Here is a 17,645-nt window from a genome sequence, read left to right as displayed (position 1 = left end):
AAGGAGGGTAACAAATAAAAGGAAAAATGTATAAGAAGATAAAAGTTTTTTAAACTTTTTAAACTAAGGTCTTTCCCAGGTCTCACTTTGTCTAAGGTAATGCCCATTTAATGATTAAGTATTACTAAGACTTGAGAAAAAAGATGGAGTAATTTGCCATTACAAAAGAATCATCAACGAGAGAAACAGGAAAAAAAATTGCTATTTGCACTCACTTCTAGCCATCAAAATCCAAAAAATGAACTTGTTTGGGATGCTCACCTATAAAATAGAGGAAAGCTACAGATTGGAATATTAAGCAGAATTCAAAAGTAAGTTGTTTATAAGAAATACACTTTAAATATCAAGATTCATGCCAAGTTAAAATTAGGGGATGTTGCAGAATTTATTATGCTTCTAGTTCTAAAAAGCAGGAATATCAATCATGATTTCAGACAAGCAACAGTAAAAATAATGATGGTTAAAAAAGAGACAAGCAAAGAAAACTACACTATACTTAAAGGCACTGAAGACAGTGAAATATATGTTCCAAATGGCACAACATCTAAGTACTTAAAAGAAAAACAAATCAATATGGAGCAGAAGACAAAAAAACTATAATAATTGGGACCTTTTAGATCTAAACAAAAGCAAATAAAAAGATAAATAAGAAGTTAAGGACCTGAAGAGAATTTTATAAAAGTTAGATTTGCTATCTATGGCAGTTATTAAATGGGAATCTCTGAGTATTATGTGTATGTGTGTGTGTGTGTGTGTGTGTGTGTGTGTATACACACACGTGTGTATAGTTATATATTTATACAATATATACACTTACATACTTAGATGTATTTATATATTTTATATTTCTATTATGCATGCATGTATATCTCTACTGTGCAAAACACTTTTTAAAAAGGACAATTTTTAAAAAATTAAGTCCATATTAGGTCATAAAAACTTCATAGACAAATGCAAAAAAGAAAAACTATTTAAAACATCTACAGATTAACAAAAATTATAATCAATAAAGGTCAATTGAAGAAAGCAAAAATGGAGAATAATTTAACCCTAAAGAAGTGATAGATCAAAGAACACAACATTAAAAAAAAAGAAAATAAGACAACACACACAAACTTTGAGATATAGTCAAAGCAATCTTGACCCATTTTCATAAGAGAAATGAATTGGGTTACTAAAATAACCTAGAAAAATCAGTGAGAGACAAAGGACAACAACAACTTTGAAATTAACATGTTGAATGTATTATTTTTTTTAAAATCCACACTATTTACAATAGAAATTCAGACACAATCCTTTATTTCTTTTTATATATGATCCATGTTTGCTAATGTTTTTTAAAAGATTGATTTAAATTTTTTAAAAAATATTGATTTAAAACTATAAGTCACAAATCAGTACCTCTCAACTAAACCCAAAAATAGAAATTCTAAAACTTAAATGACATAAAATTAAAATAAAGAACTAGGAGCAAGGTTTTTGTATTTAACTGATAAGATAAACAAAGAATTAACTAGTTCAGTTTTTTAACAGAAAATCAAATTATCAAAAATAAAAATGAAAAATAAGAATAATGAAATGAAAAATAAAAGAAACTATCAGAAGCTACTTTGCTCAGTTATAAGCCAAAATTTTTGATAAATGAAATGTCTAATTATGTACAAAAATATAAAACAGATTAACAGAAAAATAAATGGAAAACTTAAGTAACCCAATCTCAGAAAAAGAAATTTAATAAAGACATAAAGGAACTTACAAAGAAAAAATTCCAGGAACAGATGTATTTACAAGTGAATACATCAAATCTTCAAAGAACAAAATTAGAATGAGATATAAAAGTCATTTGCAAAAATTAAAGGATCCCAACAACTTCTTCTATGCAACAAATATGAGCCTAATACCTAAACTAGGGCAAGTTAAAGCTAAAAGAAAATCACAGGCCAAGGACTCTAATGAATTTCAAGGCAAATAATATGCAATAAAGAGGCAATAACAATACATTTAAATAGAACATGTACTGTGACCAAGTTGGATTAATGACAAGAATAGTTCAATTGGTTCAGTATTAGAAAAATTATGACTAGACCACATTAACAACAAAAACAAAATCACTATTGAATCAATAGATGTAGAAAGGCCTTATTCTTTTTCCTTTGTTTGAAAAAGAGGAGCATGAAGGCAGGAAGGTGATGCCAGGACAAGCAAAAGAATTGAACTTAAGTGAGGGGGGGGCTGTGCAAAGTCACCAGTCTCATTTCTCTTCTGAAACCATCTGTCAGTGGAAACTATGGGATGGCCTTTTAAAACTAAAGGCCCTTAACAGTCTCAGTTTGACAATGCCCATGCAGTGATAAAGACTAGGTACGAAAAAAATAAGGCAAAGACTAACTTCTTTTACTTAGTTTAAAAAAAAATCAGTTTGGGAGGGGAAGACCTTCGGGGTGCTAGAAGCCTTTTAGAGGACAAAATAAATATTACTATATTTTATGTAATAGTTCTAGAAAGATTAATAAATTAAGATAAAATAAAGAAATTGAGGGAAGAAGCACAGAAAAGAGGATAAATCGATCTTTGAGGATCAAAAGGTTTACTGAGAGAATCCTAGTAATTCAACTAAAATTAATAAATTTAATAAAATACAATAAAGTAACAGGATATAAAATAAAATCACTTAAATCATCAACAATCCTATTACCAACAAAACCATGCACAAAGATAGAAAAAGGCTTTCCATTTAAAATTACTATGAGGGGCGGCTAGGTGGCACAGTGGATAGAGCACCGGCCCTGGAGTCAGGAGTACCTGAGTTCAAATCCGGCCTCAGACATTTAATAATTACCTAGCTGTGTGGCCTTGGGCAAGCAACTTTAACCCCATTTGCCTTGCAAAAACCTAAAAAAAAAAAAAAGCATAGTGCTTAATAAACCCAAGGTCACCAACTAGTAGGTTAAGTATTCCCCTTAAATTACAAAATTGCTGAGAAAATTGGAAAGTAGTCTGGCAAAAATTATATTTTTGCTGTTGAATCATTTTCAATTGAGTCTAACTCTTTATGACCTTATTTGGGGTTTTCTTGGAAAAGACACTAATGAATTGCCATTTTCCTCTCTAGTGAATTTTACAGAGGAGGAAACTGAGGCAAACAAGGTTAAGTGACTTGTCCAGGGTCATAAAGCTAATTAAGTATCTGAGGTCAAATTTGAACTCAGAAGTTGATGGAAGGGGCAGCTAGGTGGTGCAGTGGATAGAGCACCAGCCCTGGAGTCAAGAGTACCCAAGTTCAAATTTGGCCTCAGACAATAATAATTACCTAGCTGTGTGGCCTTGGGCAAGCCACTTAACCCTATTGCCTTGCAAGAAAAAAAAAGTTGATGGAAATGAGTCTTCTTGACTCCAGGTCCAGCACTCTATTTACTACACCACCTAGCTACCCTCAAGAATTAGATTTGGCAGCTTTAAATGGGTGCATGACCTAAACATAAGATGCCAAAAACCAAAAAAATTAGAAAGTAAAGGAGATAATTTTCACAATTACAGATAACAGAAGAGGTCTTGCCCAAAGAAGTAATAGAGATTATCACAGGAAATAAAATGCATAATTTGGATATATATAATTGAAAACTTTGTACAAAAAAAAAATAAAATCAACCCAGTTAATATTAGAAGAGAATTAGTTGAATGGGAGAAAAAAAAATCTCTGGAAGACATTTCTCTGAGATGAAGATATGCTATTCCATGTATACATGGAATTGTAATAAATACATAAGAACAAGTCATTCTCCAATTTTGAAAAAATGACCAATACAATAACAGGTGGCTCTAAAAAGAAATAAAAGCTATCAACCACAATATGAAAAAAAATCCCTAACTCTGAACTAGTAAATGTAAATCTAATAAGAAAATTTTAAATTAAAACAACTGAGATTACACTTCAGAGCCATTAAATTGGCAAAGATAACAAAAAAAATATAGGTGGGACTGTAGGAAAAGACACACTTTGATGTACTCTTGGTGAAGCTGTGATTAGTACAACAATTTTAAAAGCAATTTGGCTCTATACTGAACAAAATCATTAAATTTTGATCCAATGATACCACTACTATGCATATAGATCAAAGAAAGTTGGATATGATTCATATATATATATATATATATATACATATATGTTTTATATATATATTTGTAGCAGAATCCTTTATTGTAGCATAGGACAGGAAGAGACTGGAAAATTCATCTTTAATGTAACAGAATATTACTGAGATGTCATAAGTGACAAAAGCTAAGGATTCAGAGAAACCTAGAAAGATGTGGATGAAGTGGTGAAGAGTGAAGTTTTGGTAACAAGGTGATGTTTTCAAATATGGACAATGTATGAATTTATTTACTTGATTATATAGTCAAAGACTTTATATTTGGTTGCGTGAATTGGAGCAAGTGGAACAGTAGTGATGATGCCAAAAAAAAAACAGGCCTATCAAATAAAATATTATGGGAAAATATGGAAAGAAAAGAAAGTTCAGAAATGAACACAAGACGCACAGAACTGTGATGGTAGTGCAATATTAAATTTAATATAAACTTGATTTCCAGTATTATATACAATCTTTTTTCTTTATAGTTGAAAGAGTATGTCTTTATCAAAGTAATTAAAAAGAGATATATAGAAATGATTAAAAGCTCAGCATAGCTTCACAATCATGCAAGACTAACATTTTCTTTTGTGAAAGGCAGATAGACTTTTAAATTATGGCAATGCAGTTAAATATATGCTACTTAAAATGCAACAAAGCAATTTCTATTCTATTTCAGGTCAACAAACATTCATTAAGTCCCTGCTATGGTTAAAGTTCTTCTCTCCAGTATGAATCCTCTGATGTCGTGTAAGATGTGTCTTCCGGTTAAAGCCTTTCCCACATTCATTACATTTATAGGGTTTTTCTCCAGAATGAATTCTTTGATGGATTTTCAGCTGTGAAATCTGACTATAAGCTTTCCCACATTCATTACATTTATAAGGTTTCTCTGCAGAATGGACTTTTTGATGAGTATTTAGCTGTGAAATCTGGCTATAGGTTTTCCCACACTCATTACACTTAAATGGTTTCTCTTGATTATGAGTGTATTGATGCAGAGTAAGGTGTGTACTCCGGTTGAAGCCTTTCCCACATTCTTTACATTTATAGGGTTTCTCTCCAGAATGAATTCTCTGATGTTGAGTAAGTATTCCCCTCTTAGTAAAGGCCTTCCCACATTCATTGCATTTATAAGGTTTTTCTCCAGAATGAATTCTCTGATGATCAGTAAGTATTCCTCGATTGGTGAAGGCTTTACCACATTCATTACATTTATAAGGTCTTTCTCCACTATGGGTAAGTTGATGTTGAGTTACATGTGCCCTTTGAGTGAATGCTTTTCCACATTCATAACATTTAAATGGTTTCTCCCCACTATGAGTAAGTTGATGTTGAGTAAGTTGTGCCCTCTGGGTGAAGGCTTTCCCACATTCGTTGCACTTAAAAGGTTTCTCTCCAGAATGAATTCTCTGATGTCGAGTAAGGTTTGCCCACTTGGTGAAAGTTTTCCCACATTCATTACATTTATAGGATTTCTCTCTCGAAAGCTGAGCACGATGGAGATTAAGTTGTAAATCCTGATTGAAAACTTTCCCAAAGCCTTTATACTTCAAAGATTCCTCTTCTGCATAGATTCTTGGACATTCAGATAGTTCTGAATTATCTTTGAAGTTCTTGCCATGTATACCATATTCAGAGAGACTATTTACTAAAGGAATTCTCTGTTGTGTAATTAGCACTGAGCTCAGATTGAAATTTCTCCCAAATTCCCTGCTTTTAGAATCTCTAACTTTGTTTGGATTTTCCTCATAAGCAATTGTTCTTAGCTTCAAATGATTTTCCTGTTGGCCTTGCTGTCTCACCAACATGTCACAACATTTGAAGACTTCTCCCAGTTTGAAGTTCCAGGACTTATGTCCTTTTATTGTCACTACCTGAGATGACTCTTCTACATCAGTTTTCCACTTCGGAAACAACTCCTTAGCTTCAGGTTCAGGGTCCCAATCTGAAAAAAATTTAAAAAAATATAAACAGTCTTTGCCAGGATAAAGGAATTTATTACCATAGGAATATAATAAAATGGGAGAACATGCATCATTTTTCTATAGGTTCTATTAATATGAAAAAACATTTTCCTAACCACAAGGTTTTTAATTGAAGTATTATTATCATTTTGTAGATGTGGAAACTATGGATCAAGGGGGTTAATTCATTTACTACTTGCACAGCTTTTAAGGAATAGATGAAGGGACAGCTAGGTGGTGCAGTAGATAGAGCACAGACCCTGAGGTCAGGAGGACCTGACTTCAAATTCAGCCTCAGACACTTAATAATTACCTTACTGTGTGACCATGGGCAAATCACTTAACCCCATTTCCTTAAATAAATAAATTAAATTAAATTTTAAAAAAGGAATGGATGGGATTTGAATGCCATGTATTATAGAGAATCAAGTTTGTAGTTCTTTTTCAGTACAATAAGGAATGCAAGTTTTGTACTACTCATTTCACAGAGTTTTGGAAACTAAAAAGATGGTATATATTACTATCCTTATTGACATTTGTCAATAAATAGATGCTATCTTGAAGAGGGTCAAAAGGGGAAATAAACAAAGGTATAGAGTAAACAAAGGAGATACTGATGAAATGTATGAGCAAGCAAAAGCAAGACAAAATCAGATTGTAAGATCTTAAAATATTATCTATATTTTCTAAAATACCATAAATACAACTATCAGATTAAATTTACTATAATATTAACATTATAATATTATAGCATGATTCACTTTCCTGGCCTGGACCAAAGAGGTAAATGGGCTACCTAGGAAGGTAGCATATTCCTATTAGAATTCCTTGAGAGTATAGATTATTTCCTTCCTTATATTTCTATCCCCAATATTTCATGAAGCTTAATGTTTACTGACAGAGTGATTTAAAGGAAGTCTTCAAGCAAAGGCTGAAATATGGTGGCAATGTTGACAGAAAGAATGTTGTTTAGGATTTTGTTCAGACTTATGAAGTCTCAATCAATACTGGTCACCTGAGATTCTGGTTATACTACTCTTTCTAGCTTACTTTACAAAGATAAACTGCACTTATCTCTGTTCCTCATACATCTCCTTGTCTCCACACCTTTGCACCAGCTGTGGTGCTAGGAACGAACTTTCCCCTGATCTCTGCCTCACAGAACTTTTTCAAGACTCAGCTCAAGCATCAACTTCTACATGAAACTCTTTCTGACTCCCTCAAATGCCAGGATCCTCTCTCTCAAACTACCACACACACACACACACAGACATAATCAATCTATCCCCCTTATTATTTCCTCCATCAGAACACAGGTTCCAGTTGAGTGAGGATTGCTCCATTCCATATAATTGTGCCCCCAAGTGCCTACTATTGTAAAGTGCTTGGTATATAAGTGTGTAATAAATATTCTGATTGCCAAATGAGGCAGAAAGATTGACTGAAAATAATGAAAAGACTCCAGAAAGACATCAGTGGTGACCTTTAAGAGCAGTTTCCATATGTTAATGAATATTGAGATCGGGTTAAAAAGAGAACAGGAACTCAGAAAATGGAAGGCTACAGATAAATACTACTTGTTAAAAATTGAAAATCTATGCAAGATACAAAGTCAGTGAGTCTCTTCCCTTCTCCAAATACCTGGAAGGGGAGTGATTCCTGGATCAATATTTCAAAGATGTTTTCTCCCTGACTGACCAGCTGATATATTGCTTGTAGGAAATTCCCAGCTGTTAGCTTTTCATTCACTCACATAGACTGATGCTTCTTGGAGCTTCACTTTCCAGTATCCATGGCACTTCCAGATGTTCTATCAGCGAGGTCACATTTGGTTTGGAAGTTGAAAGCCCTGATAATGGGGGAAAAAAAAGGTAAATGGATATTCATGCCGAAAGGGAAAAAAAGTTATTCTAGAATACAGTTCAATCCCACTGATGATGAGTGAGTAGTGAGGGAGAAAAAAAGAATGTTAAAAAGGCTGAAGATTCAGTTAAAAGAATTTCTGAAGGGTACTTCATGCTGTGTTCTCACATATTACAGATGAAAAGATCATGGAGTTGATCTGGGTTCAAGAAGACACTTAAGTACAATTCTCAAATACCTGGAAGTATATGAATTAAGTTCTTGACAGAAAAGTGAGACAAAGGGGAACACAGAATCACAGATAGTAATGAGTAAACAAATGAGTTGTACAAATTTTAGTTTTACAGGGCAAAGATTTCTCACCTGGGAATACAGAGCAAAAAGAAATCCTAAGGTTTGATTCAAAAATGTTTAAGAATTTCTAGTTTCTACAAACTTAAAAAACTAACACTGACATCCCAGAGTCTTTAAAAGACAAAGATGGTTGGGTTTGTTTTTTTTTTAATCCAAAGGCAGAAATTTGAAGTCACAAGGGAGAATGTTTACCAAGAAAAACTAAGTTCCTATAGTTCTCCAACAGCACATCCCTGCAGAGGTCCTGTTGAATAGATTCCAGTTGCTCCCACTCTTCCCAAGTGAAGTCAGGAGCCACATCCTTGAAAGTCACTGATTCCTAAAATATATAAACAAATTGATGCTCAAATTGATGGGGTGAATTTTCTCTTTAATCCCTATAGGGGGAGGGTGGACAAATGAATAGGGGCATACAGAAGATGTTTCTGATCTTATTTTTATTTTTTGTAAGGCAATGGGGTTAAGTGACTTGCCCAAGGTCACATCGCTAGTTTATTATTAAATGTCTGAGGCTGGATTTGAACTCAGGTCCTCCTGACTCCAGGGCTAGTGCTCTATCCACTGCGCCACTTAGCAGCCCATTTTCTGATATTATTAAGGTTGCAAAGTAATCACAAAACATTTGTTTATTGCCTATCTACTGTGTACCATTTCATGTTCACCTTCCTGAAAAACAAAAGGAAAAATGTAAATGTCTGCTTTTTAGGAATTTAAAATGTTTGGGTTTTTTTTTTTTAGGTTTTTGCAAGGCAAATGGGGTTAAAGTGGCTTGCCCAAGGCCACACAGCTAGGTAATTATTAAGTGTCAGAGACCAGATTTGAACCCAGGTACTCCTGACTCCAAGGCCGGTGCTTTATCCACTACACCACCTAGCTGCCCCTAAACTTAAAATGTTTTGAGAGTCACTGAAGCCCATTAACCAGTGAAAAACTGCTTCTCATAATCTATTTCTAATGCTCTGTGTTATTCAATGATACTCTGGGATATATAACATATGTGAGTCCTAATAACTTGTTTTCTAAGGGGAAGTTGAAAACTTTAAATGAGTATATACTTTCTTCTTAAACCACCAAAAGCTACAACACTAATGAAACTTGTATTTGGTTGATCAATCACACTTTCAATATGAATTTCAACTGAATACCACACAAAAATCATTCCAGCATGAATCAAAGATTATCACCCAAAAAACACACTGGAATTTTATGATTGCCACAAAAAAAATCTTTTAGAAATAAAGGAAGATTTAAATAATTGGAAATATATTCATCTATTGAGACATAAAAAATGACAAAATCCTAATTAATTTAAGCATCTAGTACCATATCAATAAAATAAAAACTAAAGGTCAAGACACTTAAAGGGAAATAATGGAAAAAATGGGAAGGAAGCAAGTCAACTAGTATCACATCTCCAACTATATTTAAAAAATTAATCTTCCAAATTTTTTGGTACTAGTTAAAAAAGTAAATAAAATGACACAAATTAAGTGTAAAAGACCCAGAATGAACTGAACATGCTATAGTCACACAGTGTTTGATAAACCTAAGGATGCCAACTACTGAGGTAAGGACTCCTTATCCGAAAAAAACTGCTGGTAAAACTAAAAAAGCAGCCTGGCAGCAGTTATGTTTAGAACGACATCTCACACCATCTATCACAAAAAAACCTCTAAATGGATAGATATAGCACCATTATTTAATTTTTTAAAAAAATTAAGAGAAAGGAAAGAAATACCTTTTAAAAAAAGAGACCCCAAAAAATAAAGTTATTATTAAAGGACACAAAACAGACAATTCTATTATATAAAGTTAAAAAGTTTATTGTATAGAGATAGTATAGAGATGCAAAACAAGGGGGGAAGAGAAGGAAAAGGGTATCAGTGAAACGCATAAAAAAAAGCAAAAGGAAGTTAAGAGAAAGATACAAATAGATACTATAGTGTTCAATTTTATACTTAAAAAATAAAATGTACAAATTTCAGTTTTACATAAAATTTTATATTTTATATAAAATAGAAATAAAACTTCTATTATTTTATATGTAAATGTTAAAGTTTTTAATTTAAAAATTTTTTTAAAAGAATTACTAAAAGTTGAATCAAGCAAGGAATACCATCAGAAATAAGAATATTCCCTGGGGAATATTTAGCCACCAGGATGTGCCCAGTCTCCCAGGAGAAAACCACAGAGGTTCTGATCTCAAGAAAGGGCTTTGATTGAGACAGAAGTCTCAGGAAAAGGGAAAGAAAGATGTCTACACTGATGAGTACAGTGGGAAAGGGAAAGGATATTGCAACTTACCAGAAATTTGTTTATTGGGAAAATTTCTTCTTTTTCTGTGCTATCTTCTTGAAGAGTAGAAGAATCATGAGAACATGAAGCTGTGGAAAAAGGATGGGAACAAGATCAACCCTGACATTTTTAAAGAGAATTGTAGTTACAATCTGGAGATCTGCTACTGTTCCTAAAATCACAGCAAATTCCCAAGAACAGAATTCTGTTCATGGAAGATGTTAACATTTAACTATTCAGTCTCCAATGCCATTTTGAATATGTAATTCTAGATCTTTCCATAGTAAATGCCCATTTAATAAGGAATTAGAGGGCGGTTAGGTGGTGCAGTGAATATAGCACCGGCCCTGGAGTCAGGAGTAGCTGAGTTCAGATCCAGCCTCAGACACATAATAATTGCCTAGCTGTGTGACCTTGGGCAAGTCACTTGACCCCAATGCCTTAAAATTTAAAAAAATATGAGGAATTATACTTTTTTCCAAGTGATAGAATACAGAATGATCAATTGACTTACAACCTTGAAGAAAATGGCTTTATGGGAAATTAATGCTTTTTATCTATTAGAAAGTATAGCTTACTTATAACAATAATAATATGGAACGGAGAATAAACTCAACCACTACCTTGTTATGTGACCTAGAACAAAGACAGAGGACTATACTGAAATTTAATTTTTTCCACCTATAACTAGGATAGTTATGCTGATTTGTATTACAGTGTATTACAGGTTGGCACAATACCTGATGCATAGCAAGCACTAGTAAAAGCTTATTAAATGACTAACCTCAAAGAGCACTTACAAGATAAAAAGAATTATTAATAAAAAAAATGGGTCGAACCCAACATTCAGTCATTATATTCATGAATGTGGATACTGTAAATCTTTGGAAGAGATGTGTCAAATACATAGTCCTCAGGTTAATACTGCCAAAACCAGATTAAAATGTAATTGATAAATATTTAACAAAATAAAATTAAAAATACAACAGAACATGGATAATGTAAGTATGTGCTTTTCTTATGTATGTCTAAGCCTCATTTCTATTTCAGTATGACATCACTCCTTCCGGGAACACCCTAGTGAAAGTAAACAGAAAAGGATGAATAGTTTGATTGTGCTTGCTATCTGTACACTTAAAAGAATAGAACTGTGAAAATGTTTATTATTTTGTGGTCATGTACTTAACAACTAGAAAACCTGTAAGACAAAGAGCTCGCTGAATGTCAGAGAAAAAGAGGACCAATGTTGGGTTTAAAAAGGTTCTTACTCTTTGTCCTCAGAAAGCTCAGTAGTATCTGCTTTCTCATTCAATTAAGAAATCTGTTTTTTTTCTCCTCTTTCCTCCCTTTACTTCTGTTTCACCAAGGACCCCCTCTGAAAACCTGTATTGTTTATTCTTCCTACTCACACTCTAAAGAGACTTTTCTTTTTTCCTCAGCAGCTCTCACCTTCTTCCTCAAGAATTTGGGTCAAATCTTCCACCAAGCAGACCACCTCCTCAATGTTCTCTGGATGCTGTGACTTGACCCAAATCCTAATCTCACCGGGCAAGATGGTCAGGAATTGCTCCAGCACCAATAACTCCAAGATCTGTTCCTTTGTGTGAATCTCTGGCCTCAGCCATTGAAGGCAGAGTTCCCAGAGCTGGTTCACAGCCTCACGGGGTCCAGCCGTTTCTGGGTATGGAAAACGTCTGAAGTTCTGTCGAGAAGCCTCTGGGTTAAACATTTTCTCTCTTCCTAGAGTGATTATCTGATTGCTATAGGGGTCTTTCAGGACTCTGTTTTGTTCTTGTACATCCAGGTGTAGGGAGTTGGAGGGGATGGCCATCTTATTCAGGGTGAGTATCTTTCTAATGGGACTATCACAAAGGACTTCAAATCTGCATTCCTGGGAGAGATGGTTATCTGCAGACACAGGCTGAGGGAATAAATATATATAGAATGTTTGGTTGGTAGAAACAAGGAGCTCCAGTCATATTTTCAGACCTCAAAGCTCTATAGACATGTGGACATACAAATGACCCTAGGAAATATTAAGTAAAGCAAGTTCTAGGCATTGTCTCAAGTTCACACAATAGATCATAGTTATGTAGTGTTTTAATTACAGAACATTATCTTTACAACTTTCCTGTCAACTAGTTATACAAGTCTTATTTATCTGCATTTACCTACTTAACCAAGATCAAACAAGCAAATTATCAGGACCAGGATCTACATAGATCTCTGATAAACTGCTCTTTTTAAAACATTTTATTTTTTCTTTATTTACACATTACTGAAATAAGTCTTGTTGTAAGAGTAAACATAATCCCCTCTCCCTCCTACAAAAATAAACTTCATGAAAAATAGTGAAAAAAAAAAGAAAAAATAAACCAGTCTGTGTTCAGATTCCATCAGCTGTCTCTAAGATGGCTTGCATTCTTTATCTTAAATCCTTCACAGAAGTTGCTTCCATATTTTTCCCACAGTTGCTATTGCTAATTGTATTTCCCTCCATCCATTCCTCCCTACTCCCATTTATTCTATTCTCTCTCTCTCCTTCCACTTTGTTGCTCCTCAAAAGTGTGTAATGGAGTGGCCAGGTAGCACAGAGAATAGAGCACTGGCCCTGGGGTTGGGAGATCCAAGCCCAAATCTCACACAACCACCTTAGCCCCATCACCTTGCAGGGGGGGGGGGGGGGGATTAAAAAAAAAGGATGTTGTACCTGATTATCTTTCCCACAAGCTTCCCTCACCTCTATCACCTACACCCCCCATCCCCTCTCTCCTTTTTCCTCTAGGGTAAGATAGATTTCCTCACCCTATTAAGTAAGTATGTTGTTTCCTCTCAGAGACATTTCCCATGTAAATAATGGCTCACTCATTCCCCCTCCCTTCCCCCCTTCCAGTTGGATGCTAAAAGCTTTTTCTTGATCTTTTACATAAAATAACTTAGCCCATTCTACCTCTCCTTTCCCCTTCTCCCAGAACATTTCCTTTTTCATCCACTGATTCCAACTTTACATTTTATCTTCATATTCAGCTCTCTCCTGTGCCTTGTCTAACTATGCTCCCTTTAGTTGCTCTATTAATTGGAAATGGCTCATGAGTAATCAGTAACATCTTGCTATGCAGGAATACAAGCAATTCAACAACATTAAATCTCCCATGATCTGCTCTTTCTGTCCTCCCTCTATGCTTCGCCTGAGTCTTGTACTGGAAATCAAACTTTTGGTCCAGTCTTGGTCATTTCAACAGGAAAAGTTTAAAAATCCCCTATTTCAATTAATGTCCATCTTTTCCCCTGGAAGAGTAGGTTTGGTTTTGCTGGACAGTGGATTCTAGGGTGTAATTCAAGCTCTTTTGCCTTCTGGAATATCATAGGAGCCCTTAATGGAGATGCTGCTAAATCCTGTGTAATCCTTACCGTAGATGTAGGATATTTGAATTGGTTTTCTGCCTGCTTGTGGTACACTGTTCTTAACATTAAACCATGTTGTCTCTATGAAGAAATATACAGATAACAAACCGATCAAAACTCCCACCAATACGCATACTGCCCACAGCTGAAAAGTATATGTATTTTGCCTGATGGTACACTCTACAAGAGAGGAGACTTTTTCTAAGCATTTGTTAAAATTCCTAATATAATGATGGTACCAAAAATGTCACTGGAAAAAGACACTATATATATATATGTTTATATATAATTATTATTATTATTATTATTGTTTGGATAACAAGAAGTGTTATTAAGGACTAGTCCTGAATTCAAAGTGCCTCGGCAAGAAGAGGTACCCTGGAATAGTGAGCTCGCCACCCAGTCCTCAAGTGTTTCTGGGGCCCAGAAGTCCCGGCGAAGGCTGTGGAGCCTGGGGTCTGGGCCACCCCAGCATCCTGCACCACAGAGGCGATGCCAGCTCGCCTGGGTGAGGGCACTTACGGACGGGATCGGGCAGGGCCACAGACCCGGCCACTAACGCAAACGGCCGCGGATTCAAAGCTGGAAAAGGCTCTCTGCTCCCAACAACACATCTCAGCCATGTGCGAACAAACAAGGGCGCAAGGGAAATGACACGCCAGGGTTACCGGCTAACACGATTTGAACTCCGGTCTTCCTGCCACCCTCGAGCCGCTTTCTCTGCGTCCCCACAAAGTCCGCTATCATTTCAGGGTACATTCTAGGTCTCACATTCCCAAGCCGAGGTCCGTAGTCAAGCCAGCTGGTGAGTGTGGAAGTGTCCCTTCCAAGCCAGCAAGGCGGCCCTCCCTCCTCTGCGCCTCCTACCCTGCTCTCCGGTCCGCGGGCCGCGTCTCCTCCTCGGGCCGGACGGTGCCCCGCGGGCGCGGCGCCAGCGCAGGTGGAGGGGGCTACGGCGAGCCGGCGGGGACACAACGGCTCCACGCGGGCGCGGCTTCCATCGCGGGTGGCGGGAAGCGCGCGCGCGCACACGCGCGCCCCCCGCGCGGGGACACACACTTGGCGTGAATTGTAGGAGCCGGGACGGAGGCCCGGGTCACGGATCCGGGTGAGTTTGGCGAGCCCAGCTCCGGAGTGTCTGCTGGCCCGCGTTCAGCCAGTTGGAACTACGACTCCCAGAATCCTTCTGGCATGGTTTCGGAAGTTTGGGGGCGTGGAAAGAGGGCCCGGAGGAGGCTTGGGATTCAGAACCACCGGAATTCCCAGTCCGGAATTCCCAGTCCGGAATTCCCAGTCCGGAATTCCCAGTCCGGAATTCCCGTCGCTGTCGTACGAGCCTGGATGTTCAGAAGCTCCTTGAGTAGATTAAGCAATAAAAGAGCAAGCGGAGGAGTGTGAGAAAGGGATTCCTTGTAGGCCTACAGATTAAGGAGCTGGTGCTCAGACGGTAGGGTAAAAAGAGAGGGCGCCAAGGTGAGGAAAGACAGGAGGGAGGGAAATATAAACTAACAATTATTATAATCTTCCGTGTGAATCTTATGAACTCATAAAACGCAAATGGATAGAAGAATGGATTAAAAAGCAAGCTGACGGGGCGGCTAGAAGCACCGGCCCTGGAGTCAGGAGTACCTGGGTTCAAATGCGGACTCGGACACTTAGCAATTCCCCAGCCGTGTGGCCTTGGGCAAGCCACTGAACCCCATTGCCTTGCAAAAAAAAAAAAAAACAATCTGACAAGAAACTCATTTAAAAATGAGAGAGACACGGAGTAAAAGTAAAGAGCTGGAGTAGAATTTATTATGCTTTAGTTGATACAAAAAAAAGGGAGTAGGAATTATGATCTCCAAGTTTAAGCTAAAACAGATTTAATTAAAAAGCAAACAAGGAAACTAATAATAGTGAAAAGATACCATAGATAATGAAGTAATGTCCAAATGCTATATCATCCAAATTTTAAAAAGAAAAGCTGTAGATTTCAAAACTATAAAAGTGGAGGACTTTCCACTTTACCTTTTGCTCTCGGAATTAGATAAATCTACTCAAATAAATGAGAAAAAAGTCAAGGAGATGAATCTTAGATGAGCTAGATAAAGTAGCTACTGAAGAAAATTGAATGGGAAGATGAAGGAATGCACCATTTTTCTTAGCAACACATGACACTTTTTATAAAAAATTGACCATATATTAGGGCACAAAAACAGAGGTAAATGCAGAAAAATGGAAATATTAAAACTCCTCCTATTCAGATAATAATGCAATAAAATTATATTTCATAAGGAACAATGGAAACATTAAAAATTAGAGACTAAATAATCTAATTTTAAGGACTGAATGAATGGGTTAAGGAATGTTATAAATGAATGAAAAGAAAAACCTGCTAGAGTGAGAGAAAATTATACATTTTATTCATGAACCTTGCAAGATACACCTTAAAAGATATGGGTACCTCACTCCTAGGCGTGGGGCATACCTTAGTCTCAGGAGTCAGGTAATTTATTGTCCTCAGAAACTCTTTCCCCTCCCTCTTGGATGTTCATAGGCTCTCGGAGTTTGAGTTACAATCTTAAAAGGTCCACCCATTCCATGATATGCCCCTAATATGATTCCCGCCCCCCACATCATCCAATGCATGCTAAAGGACCACAGTGGGTATGTGGATTAATATTCAATTACCTAATTGAACAAACTCAGTAGCATTAGGTCAAGATCTCTAGGTCGCTCTTGACTGTTGGGGTTTGGTATCCCTGGAATGGGATTAGAAGACTCTTCCAGTCTTGTGATTGGCTGGGCCATTTCCCCAAGGGATTCCCTAAGGGTCCCCTCCACACCCGGTGAAGACCATCACCCTATATTTCTCACAACTTCCCCTTTTATAATGGATTCCCTAAGGCTTCCCTCCACACCCTATGAAGACCAACACCCTACAGTCCTCACAGGAATAAGCCATAGAAACAATAAATAATTTTATTAAGAAGAATGATAATGGTAGAAGCCCTACTTCAGTGGAACTAGAAAGTGTTTTTTGTTGCTACAGAGAGGGATACACAGGTGAAGTTCTTGAGACTTTGAATAATGAAGGTTTGACCAAAAGTACTCTGGTTTATTTTACTTCTGACAATGGTGGGTCCTTAGAGTCCCAAATAGGAAGTGAGCAGCATGGTGGCTGGAATGGAATTTATAAAGGAGGCAAAGGCATGGGAGGCTGGGATGGTGGCATTCGGGTCCCAGGCATATTTCGGTGGCCTGGAGTCTTACCAGCAGGTCGTGTGATTGATGACCCCACAAGTCTGATGGATATCTACCCAATGGTGGCTCATTTGGGAGGGGGTGAAGTGCCCCAAGATAGAGTGGTGGATGGCCACGATCTGATGCCTCTACTTCAGGGGCAAGTACAGCAATCAGATCATGAGTTCATGTTTCATTATTGTAAATCATATCTGCATGCAGTTCGGTGGCATCAAAAGGATAGTGGTACAGTATGGAAAGTGCATTATGTGACCCCAATATTCCACCCAGAGGGTTCTGGTGCCTGCTATGGAAGAGGAGTTTGTTCCTGTTTTGGAAAGGGTGTAACTCACCATGACCCACCTTTGCTGTTTGATCCCTCACGGGATCCTTCTGAGACTAACCC

At 36.7% G+C, this 17,645-nt stretch overlaps 1 protein-coding gene across 1 annotated transcript in view; it reads right to left on the bottom strand.

The window, feature by feature from the left end:
* The window catches only part of LOC141502373 (uncharacterized), a 68,006-nt gene extending 53,131 nt beyond the window's left edge, over positions 1–14,875 (bottom strand). The window contains exons 1-7 of the mRNA XM_074207082.1: positions 14,537–14,875; positions 14,021–14,095; positions 12,059–12,530; positions 10,619–10,698; positions 8,507–8,633; positions 7,851–7,946; positions 4,850–6,078 (exon numbers count right to left, since the gene is read on the bottom strand). Of these exons, the coding sequence (XP_074063183.1) occupies positions 4,850–6,078; positions 7,851–7,946; positions 8,507–8,633; positions 10,619–10,698; positions 12,059–12,530; positions 14,021–14,080 (2,064 nt within the window). The 5' untranslated portion in view covers positions 14,081–14,095; positions 14,537–14,875. The remainder of the gene's footprint in view (positions 1–4,849; positions 6,079–7,850; positions 7,947–8,506; positions 8,634–10,618; positions 10,699–12,058; positions 12,531–14,020; positions 14,096–14,536) is intronic.
* Positions 14,876–17,645: the final 2,770 nt, after the last annotated feature.

Source organism: Macrotis lagotis, chromosome X (assembly GCF_037893015.1).
Source record: "Macrotis lagotis isolate mMagLag1 chromosome X, bilby.v1.9.chrom.fasta, whole genome shotgun sequence".
NCBI lineage: Eukaryota > Metazoa > Chordata > Mammalia > Peramelemorphia > Peramelidae > Macrotis > Macrotis lagotis.
The sequence above is the reverse complement of the archived record's forward strand: the minus strand, read 5'-3'. Positions and strand labels throughout refer to the sequence as shown.